General features: G+C 42.4%; 1 protein-coding gene across 1 annotated transcript in view; it reads right to left on the reverse strand.

The window, feature by feature from the left end:
• METTL24 (methyltransferase like 24) overlaps positions 1-9,026 on the reverse strand; it is a gene marked incomplete at its 5' end in the record, with an annotated part of 25,161 nt that extends 16,135 nt beyond the window's left edge. Inside the window, 2 exons of the mRNA XM_010017286.1 lie at positions 5,183-5,322; positions 8,928-9,026. Of these exons, the coding sequence (XP_010015588.1) occupies positions 5,183-5,322; positions 8,928-9,026 (239 nt within the window). The remainder of the gene's footprint in view (positions 1-5,182; positions 5,323-8,927) is intronic.
• Between the last annotated feature and the right edge of the window lie 915 nt (positions 9,027-9,941).

The following is a 9,941-nucleotide window of genomic DNA, read 5'->3' on the forward strand; positions in this document are numbered from 1 at the left end:
AGGCAAGAACTAAACCACTTTAAGCAAGGCTGATAACCTTCCCAAGAGGTTCTTTGTAATTCAGCAGCTGACATCATTTATAGGAAAGTAAATTAAACGTTAGACCCTTTGTGCTGTCATTATTCATCTATTCATATTTTTTCTATATATATATTCCTCTATTTTCAGTCTGCTTTTTCTTGACAAGATTATAACTTTTCTTGGTCCCCACTGCACAGACTTCCAACAACCAAGCCATAAGCAGAAGAACAAATACATTTAAAATTTATACAATACTTTTTTTCTCTGTGCCCAGGAAGACACAGATAAAAAGGCAAATCTAAAAATGACTCCCTCACAACAGTAGCAGAGTTTTTACACAACTTCAGAGAAAAGTGCTGCTAATTTGGCAAAGACCTCACGGAAGAAGAAAAATTAACAGCCTCATCATACAGCAGGGTTGTCTCAGTTCCTGCCTCTGGAAGGAGAAGACGTACTTTACAAGGCTATGCCATATTCCCACTTCCTACAGCCCACTGGTTCACATAGGGTACACTAAAACTAAAAAATTCTGGTATTTACCGTAACAACCACATGTCTGGACCACAGGCCACCCCTACTGTGTAAAACACGATGTCCTCCTCATTCCTACTCCTCCAAGCTTGTTCCAAACATGGTTCAAATCATGCATGAAACCTCAAACTTAATCAAAATTATGCTGTTGGATATACACACACACAGCACTGGGAAGAGACTCAAGATTTTTAAATCAGCATTTCAACCAATTATACTACTTGAGAATATCCACTACATACTAACAGCATGGCATTTATGTCTCATACACAGACCATTACATGGCACTACTCTCAGGTGTACTGTCAGAGCACCTGCTACACTACACCACAATTATCCTAAGAAATGGTGTGAGTCTGAAATCTGTCTATTTGCATCAACCTGTAAAACACACTACAGTTTAAAATATGATACACTATGGTATGACATTAAGCCAGCACTAAATATTTTCCATAGATGACATACTGGCATATTAAAATGAACTCAACTCATGAAACAATGTTTGGAAGAACATATGTTTTGTAGGTTACCAATATGGTATGACACCTGGTGTCATACTGGCTAAGCACAGTGTAATGATGCCTTATTAGAAGGTCTTCTCCTCCACCATCTTCTCCTTCAGGCATCCTGGGAAAGAAGGAGGAGATAGGGTCTGCAAAAACAGCCCAGCATGCTTTTAAGAACAATATTTCACAGGATTCCAGCCTGTACAGCTGCATAGGAGGAAAAGAGAGGAGTTTCCTTTTAATAAATTCAACACACATTAGTAAAAAAGTTGAGAAGTTAACCAAGTGAATTGACATATTCACTTGCATGTGGCTTTCTACAAAAGGGACACTGATGGACAAAGACTAGTGTAATCCCTCAGGAATGAGAAGCTGGCTAGAAACGAACAACATGTGAATTGTTGGGGACAGTTACAGCACTAGAGTGATAAGTCTACCAGCGACTGACAGACGTGTCCATGACACACTTCAAATCATACCAGCTGGTACAATGTAGAGGACCAGATGCTTTTGATGTAGACAAATCTCAGGCCGCCTCCAAACAGATTGGTACTCACGTGGACTACAAAGGGAGGTTCACAGTGATGCAAAACAGGCTAAATAAAATAATGACAGTGAAGAGGGTGCTGATATATCTTCTGACACTCTAGCTAACAGCTCAACTTTATATCCAAGGAGAGATGTAACCAACAACAAATATGTAGGAGAGAAAATAAGGTCATCTCCAAAAGAACTGGTTTGTAAAATTCCTGGCTCACATGTGATCATGCTAAGGCATAACACAGCATGAAAAGAGGTAAACAAATGAGGTCTCCTAAGAAAGGTTTTGTGTTACTTAAAAAGGGACCGTGATTTTAAAAGAATGGTATGGAGGTCACATACAGAAGACTAGAGAGGCCCTTCCCCATCACCAGGAGAGAGCAGCTGCTGCCTCCAGCAACAGCAAAATAAAAAAACCCTAAGTACACTGACCTATTTTTCCTGTAAAGGAGAAGGGAGCTCGGTTACAGAGTTGGTAGTTGCATGCAGTCCCCTGCAATGGGGGTAGACGCGCTGCTTTCAAAAGCAGCAGAAACAGCAGCTGCGGGACAGCTCTCCCAGCCTGCGTGCCAGTGGGAAGGAAGGGCTCGCTGGCACTGCTCCCAGCCAGCAGCAGGGCAGGGATGCTGAGCAGGACAGAGCGCAGCACCGCAGGGAGCAGCGTCCCCTGGCCGTCCCCTGCTCCCAGGGTTCACAGAGGGTCACAGCACACAGAGCCTCCCACTTGGAATAAACACTGGGCTGCAGCTTGCACCAAACTGGAGCATCCCACCAGCCCCCACATCACCCTGAAGCGCAGCCAGCGTGCAGGTGGCACAAAAGCTGCTTTGTCTCCTCCAGCACAGCCCTAGTGAACACCTGTAGCTGATTCAGCCTGATAAGTGCAGGTACTCCAGCTCCCATAGAGACCACAGCATGGAGCTGTAAAAACATGAACCTTTTTCCTTCTGTGTTGTTCCTCCTCTTCTTCTTTCTCAAAGGAAGATAACCAAGCTCTGCAGCTTGGGAAAAAAGAAGCATCCACTGCCTGGATCCTGAAGTCCCTACACTTTAAGACCCACCTGAAAGGGCGTTTATACAGTACTGCAGCGAGACTCTAAAGCTCAGCTGGTAAGTTTGTGAAATCCTATATTATCCCAGCTTGAGTGCCTGCCTTGGTGTTTGTAACGGACTTAGCTTAATCTAAGCAGATTTAGCACTAATAACTAGAGCTCACTAATGCATATTGCAATTATGTATCATACTGGGAAATCCTGTCACCCAAGCAAAAACATTGATGCCTCCAAGTAGTGGAAGCAACTAATACTAATTCAAAAAGATCTCCAGATGTTTCAGATGCTTCTCACTCCCATTCACAAGTAACCTCTTCTATAGAATTCAAGAAGGCAATGCCTACGCAGTATGATTTGTTCCGTTTTTAATGATATATGGATTTAATTCAGGATTCCCAGTAACACCCGCACTGCACTTTCACATTTGTCCTCCCTCCATCCTCTCCACAGAGAACGTTCTTCATTGGAAGCAGCTGCTCCCCCTTTGCTCTTTATGAAGTCTATGAGATAACAAAAATGTTTAAAGGGGATTTTTGTCTTACTTGGAACAAGATTACTTTTCTGCCTGTCATAAACTAAAGGAAGTGAGTCTGAGAGAAGAATTGTGCTCCAAAGGCTGCAGAAGTAAACTGGAGGATTGAAGACTGCTCCTCCTTAACCTCAAATATTTTCCTTTTATTTTTTATCTGTTTCATGTGATGCATCATAGTTGGGTATTTACTGCACACGTGTGTCTGATGATCATTGCGCCAACATCAATTTCAATCTCTGCTAAGCCCTACTGTTCCATCGGTATAGCAAATCTGTCATTCAGGATCCCTGCAGCATGCCTAAACCAGCACCACATATAAAGCACTGTACACATGCATGTCCTGGGTTCAGCTCAAGTTTGTCAAAAACCTCTAGAAAGTTACCTTTGTGCTGGTCAGCTTCATGACAAATCTGCATTTCCTAGCACAGATGAAATCAGCTTTGCATTGTGCCTACTGGCTAATTCAACAAAAATAACCATTCTCAACCCACACTTGGTCTATAGCAAAAAGGAAAAGGGACATTAATACAGGAGCTCAAGTCTAATATTAATGGTCACGTAACTTGAAGGGCAAGGGCTAGATTAATTCCACTGAACTTTGAGTACCTTGCCAAGACACCTCAAGTCAGCAGCCACATTATCCCAGACTTCTTCTACAATCAAAGGAAAGCTCTACCTACCTTCAAAATGTTATTTAGCTTAGCTGATTTTTCCACCTGAATGTGCCCGCCTCTCCCTACTGACTAGTAGAAGGCAGTTAGCCAGCACTACAGCCAAGCAGGTAAATCCGGACCTTAGCATGGTCAGGTCTCTCCTAACTCACAGGAATGTGAAAAACTGAGGGGGAAGGGAAGGAGGTGGAATTAAACCTGTATTTTGCATTAAAACCAGGTAAGTATAATTTGAAATACATTGCAAAGAATATTCAGAAAATAAGAAGCAACAATAGTTGAGAGGAATTTGCTCTCTGTATATGTGACTTGTCTCTAAGGGGCATGGTACTCATCTGCCATGGAGCAATGCAGCTGAACAAAACCTGAGAGCCACTCACCCTCTGAGGATTTTGGTCTTTTCAGCTCAATATAAGCTTGATCCAAATATAAACCTAACCAAATTAACAGAAAACACTCCCTCTGACTGCAATGCACTCTACATTAATTGCTGGCATCAACTGCCATGTGCTAATCACTGAGAAACACCACTCAGACACAGTTCCTTGCTATCCCCCACTTGTAAACCCACAGCAGCAAAATCACACAAATAACCTGCATTGGCTGGAGGGAGATGAAGCCTTTCAATACACCTCTAAGCTAATGCTGGCTCCCAAGACAGAAAAGTCAGTTTTATTAGGAAGCAGCCATGTGGTCATCTGTGTGACACAAACTCCAGAGCCCAGCAACATTCTCCTAATGCACCTGTGCACTGATGGGTAATGCAAAAGGCCAACATGGCCTGATGACCTCCCTCATCCTCCCAGGAAGCAGTGTTTTAATAGCAGGCAAACAAGCTGCACTTGTGGTTTTACTACCTGTGAATGCACTTGTTCTGTGAAGAGTGAAAACTTCAGTCTCAAGTGCTGTAAACATCATAAACACCACAAACATTTTAAAATAAAGCCCCAATTACCTTTATTATTGTCACTTGGGCACATGTCACCCCTTAAGTGCTTAGCAAACACACTCTCATATGGAAATGTACTATTTTGTCCCAGGGATAGCTAATGAAGATTTATGAGTAATGCTGCTGAAGTACCTGACAATTACACAAGTCATTTTTGCTCAGGGAAGATGCTGTAGGTTTCTCAGTTTATCTCATTCATTTCCATCTTCCTCTGTGTGAACTACCACTCACAATTAAGCAATATTTTCATACCAACATTAGAAAAGCAAAGGAAAACAAAGACCCTCATGGAGAAAGGTTTGCAGCCTATGTTGCATTTATAGGGCTTTTTGAAGCTGGGTGTCATGAAACAATTTGCTGTCTTTAAAGAGAGAACTTACCCAAGAGAATATAGACGGCATTGCTTGCTTCTGATTCGATGAATGAGGCTAAACCTCTCGTCAAGACATACAGACCAGGGCTTCTTTGCAGTTTCAGAGTACCCTCTCAGGCTGTTCAGGTTCATGTGCTCACATGAAATCTGTTGAAATCAAAGGATGTTTCATTTTAAGGCAGGACTTTTAATTTGTTTTTAATTTGTCTTCTGGGGAAAGAGCGGAAAGAAGGCAAAAGTTAATTAGTTTCATTTAAATCTAATTGTCAATCTCATACAAAACTATGGAGATGTGATGATTTTTTTTTCCTTGATCATCTGTTCTACTTGGTGAAATTTGAGGCTTACATAATGCCCCAGAGAGCAACGCAATTTGGAAAGCTAATAATTAAGCATTAGTACTATACCCAAAATCAACTTTCCCAAGAAAAAGTTCTTTCAGCATTAAGATCATTATTTATTTTTCTTTTCAAACCTTGGAGTCGATTCTGCATCCTGAATAATGCTAAAATCATGTCATGATTCAACACTGTAATCAAGTTGCAGTGTCACTGCAATGTATGCTGTATACCTTACCTAGAATGTCCTTGATCTCAGTTCCAGAAGGGATTTGATCATTACCCCAACACATCCCCTCTCCAACAACAAAGGGATTTAAGCGAGTGCTTAACTAAACAGAGAAATCATCCTCCTCTGCAGGGAGGAACACTGTAAGTCAACATCCTCATACAGACAAGAAAGCAAGGACTATAACATGCTGTTCAGAAACCTGGAAGTGTCAAAAATCACTTAACTGAGAGGTGAAGTCAGCTTTGCCAGCAGCTGAGCAGCAGCCTGCAACAGCCAAACCACAGCAGTGACCAAGCTAGTGAAGCTATGGCATATGAGAGGTAACACCCCACAAAGCAGCCGTGCCTGCAGCACCAGCTCTGCCTGTCCACATCTGTCTGGAAAAGGCAGGCATGGAGCTGAGGTGTGCTGCAGCCTTTCCAGCATTCAGGAGCCAGGGCACATTGGGCAATGGAAAGCCAGTGCAACGTGTACAGCTGTCACCACAGCAGCAGTAAAGGGGGAAGCAGGAAGCAGAAGACAAACACTAAAGCTGTGGCTGCTTCATCCCAAGAAGGGCTGGGCTGCACTGCACTAGCACCAGCTTATAGTTGGTTGTTGAAGGGCTTTTCAAACCACATGCAGCCTGGCCATCAAATTCAGGGGATGGAGAGCACAGACTGGGAACATGCAGCCAGGAAAGCAGAGACTGGGAAGAGACGCAGGAGCCCAGCTGAGCCATCATGACAAAAAATTGTTCTTTGGGCCCAGCACCAACCTTGGCTGCAGGGATGGGAGCTGGCACTGCCAGAAAGCCAACAATAAAAATGGTGGAAAGAACAGTAGTAGAGACAAAACCAGGGTAAACATCAGTCCTGAATTCACTGTTCTCGTCTTGCTCCTTCCTTCCTGTACAGCAGCCTGCCCAGGCTCAGCTCTTGGTTTTAGCCAAACTAAAAAGCACATGTCTGTCCCCACCTAGAACCACAGAAATGGAACATTTTTACACAGGAGTGGAGTAAAAACTGGAAGGCAGCTTTTGCTGTGGCAGGAACACAATGTGCCTTATTGTAAGTAAATAAAACTCTCATTCTTTAACAATCTTAAGCTGTGAAAGATCATTACCTGGAGAATTACATCCAAAAAGCTGCACGCTGCATCACCGCCTCCCTGCTCCTGCTCAGCTCATAATTCCCGTGGAAAATTCATAAAAGCTAATACAGCTTCATGCTGCTTTCAGGATTCACTAAGTTTTAAGCAATGATTTGCACTGCACCCCATTACCAATTTCCCTTCAGTCACATAACAATCAAGGAATAAATGGCATTACAATAACAAGCACTAATTTTAAGACACCGAAGAATAACGTGCTCTCTACAGAGAGCTAAGATTCTACAATGCTGCCACTTAATTGACTCATGGCATTATGAGCAATTACAACACTCAGAATTTGGAGCAATTTTTAACATCTCTTGCTACTTAGTAGCTCTTGCTAGTAAAAAATAAATAAATAAATAAAAAGAACAGAACTCTGCCTTCAGCACCATCATCAGCCTGTTGCATATTTACAGCTCAGACCCTGATGCTCTGAGCTCACGTCCTGTTCTGGGCTGCTATTCATTACTGTCATACAAATAACATGCTGCTTCTGATCATTAGATACCAGCATTGAAAAAGCTTTTTCTGGACACACCCCGACCCTACTGACATGGCGTCTTCCCCATCTAGCAGTTCAAGACATTCTACACTAATGACAGGCAGCTGAACTCAGGCACAGTAATTAGTAAACACTTGCTCAGCAAACAAGGAAAATGAGATCCCACGCTCATCTGCATAAGATGATCCCATTTCCAGAAGTTCTCTAACCAGTCACGGTGTTATCCTGTCAGTTATTAATCTATAAAATCTTCCAGGTCAGGAATGAGGATTTCTCTCTTTTTTCGTTTTCACATATGTTCGTGCATCCCCCTCCATGGTCAGTTACTCCGGGAACAAAACTTCTTGATTAGTGTGTCAGAAGCAATAAACTCTCTGCTAATTGATGTCCTTGTAGGCTTTGACCCAACTAGAGGAGTTTAGCAGCATCTGCCACAGTTTATTAAGTCACCAAGAAGGGCGTTTTGAGCTTAACACGCCTGCCGCAGCATAAACTTCTGTACAACAGAACAAGGAGCTCTACACACATCTCTTGCTGTCTCCATATGCATCATGTTGCCTCCTGCCCTCTCAGTGCTGGCATGAGTGAAGGCAGAGATGTCATTTTCCTGAGCATTTAGCCAGGAGTACCCACTGGAAAGAAACTGGAAGACAAGTGAACACGCTACTTCCTCACAGTTACCATCAGCAAGCAGCATATTTTTAGATGTGTTTCAAATGAATCTCATCTCAGCCTTGAAAGCATTGCATTAACAAGGAATTTCACATGTGAACGACATATCAGTGAGATGAGCACCTGAAGCTTTTTCTTTTCTCCAGAGTAAGCAATGGTGCAGTTAAATCTGTATTCACAGGTCAACTGCTGATAGGCCTGGGTACCAAAAGCAGACACCATGTCAGAATTATCACCATTCAGCACCTTTTCCATTTTTTATTACCCAAAATGCATGCACAAATGCTGTTATAGAGAAGTGATGCCTCCATTAAGACATGATGGCCCAATTTCCATATATGCTGAACCTTGGAAGTATCTGTCAACACAATCTGGATTTGGAAATGTCACCATTTGAAAAAGCACATAAACCCACTAATTTTCCAGGTCATCATTTTTGTCCTTAAAATATCAGGATTCTACTAGGACAACTTAGGGACTGATGGTTAGGGACTGATGCCCTGTTCTCATTTTACTGGGAACCTCAAATGCATTTTAGCTAAAATAAGCCTGGTTATCGCATTCTTATTGAGAAGTGGAATGGCTGAATACACAGTTCTCTCATTACAGAGTGCCCTCTACTTTTCTATGTCTGGGAGAGAAGAACCATGTCTGGAATTCGGTCATATCCTCCACCTATCAGGATGCAAACCCATCTGGAAAGCACGGAAATAATGCATTATTTCTACCCTGTTTCAACCTTTACATACATGCTAAACATCAGTGTTAGGTTAAGCATTCTACACTATAGAAATAAAGCATTTTCAAAATCAGTCTGTTGTGAGGTTAATTCCTTATCTGAGAGGGAATAGCCTGACCAAAATAAAAAGCCTACCTGAGAAGTGCTAATGTATTTCAGGAACCTCAAGGCCTCACTGTCCAGGGAAGGGGTTGGACTTGCCCATGGTTGTAGTTCTATGTGCCATCTTACAGTCTGCAAAGCAAAGCAAAACAAAGAAACACCTTAAAGGAACAGGATTCATTTCTCAGTACAAGGACAAAATGCTAATAAATTAAGGAGATTTATTTTCAAATAAAAAGAGTTTCCTAGGGGCTTGTCTATACATCAAAGTATTTCAGAATAAAGCAGGGTTTGAACTATGGTGAACGGGCCTCTAACTATGATTTATCATGATCAGCTTTGAAAGCAGAGGTAGGTAATTCAGAAAGAAAGGGCTCTTCATCCAGGCTACATGTGTCAACACAGTTATTCTAGGGCACCCAAGTAAGCCCTGGCTTGTAGAAACACATGAAGAAAACCAAGATTTGAATAACTAAATCCTCTAGCAAAACAGTGAAATCATTTTGTATCTATTGCGTATCTCTGCTTGAATGTCCACTGAAACAAGAATTTGGATTGCAAACACTAGTCACCAAAAAAACCTCTGCAAACAATCTCTGTTTTTTAAAACCTAGATTTAATAGAAAAGCCAGCTTATTGCAGTCTTTGACAAAAATCCCTTTCCTCTCCCACCCTTGCCTGACAAGATACACCAGAATTCTTTGTTTTACAGAAAAAAAAACCATCAGTGTGCCTGCCCGCAGCCCTATCACTCCTTATTCTCATAGCCACTGGGAAGCAGCTTTGGTGGATGCTTTCTGCGCTCCCTGCAAACCTCCTCACAGCTCTGAACCTTGGGGATCCTGACAGCTTTTCCAGCAACACTTCCCACACAGACAGGGGAAGCAGGACAGAAGAGGTCTTTCAGACACGTGCTTGCAGAGCAACAGGGCTCTGTGCTCTCATCTGCACCACCTTCTCGAATTTTTGCCTGCTTTCGTCACACTGGGAAGCTTAGACATGTTATCTCGTGCCCTCAAGTAGATAAAAATACAAGCATGGTGTTAA

The sequence above is a fragment of the Nestor notabilis genome, unplaced genomic scaffold (assembly GCF_000696875.1).
Source record: "Nestor notabilis isolate BGI_N333 unplaced genomic scaffold, ASM69687v1 scaffold14096, whole genome shotgun sequence".
NCBI lineage: Eukaryota > Metazoa > Chordata > Aves > Psittaciformes > Psittacidae > Nestor > Nestor notabilis.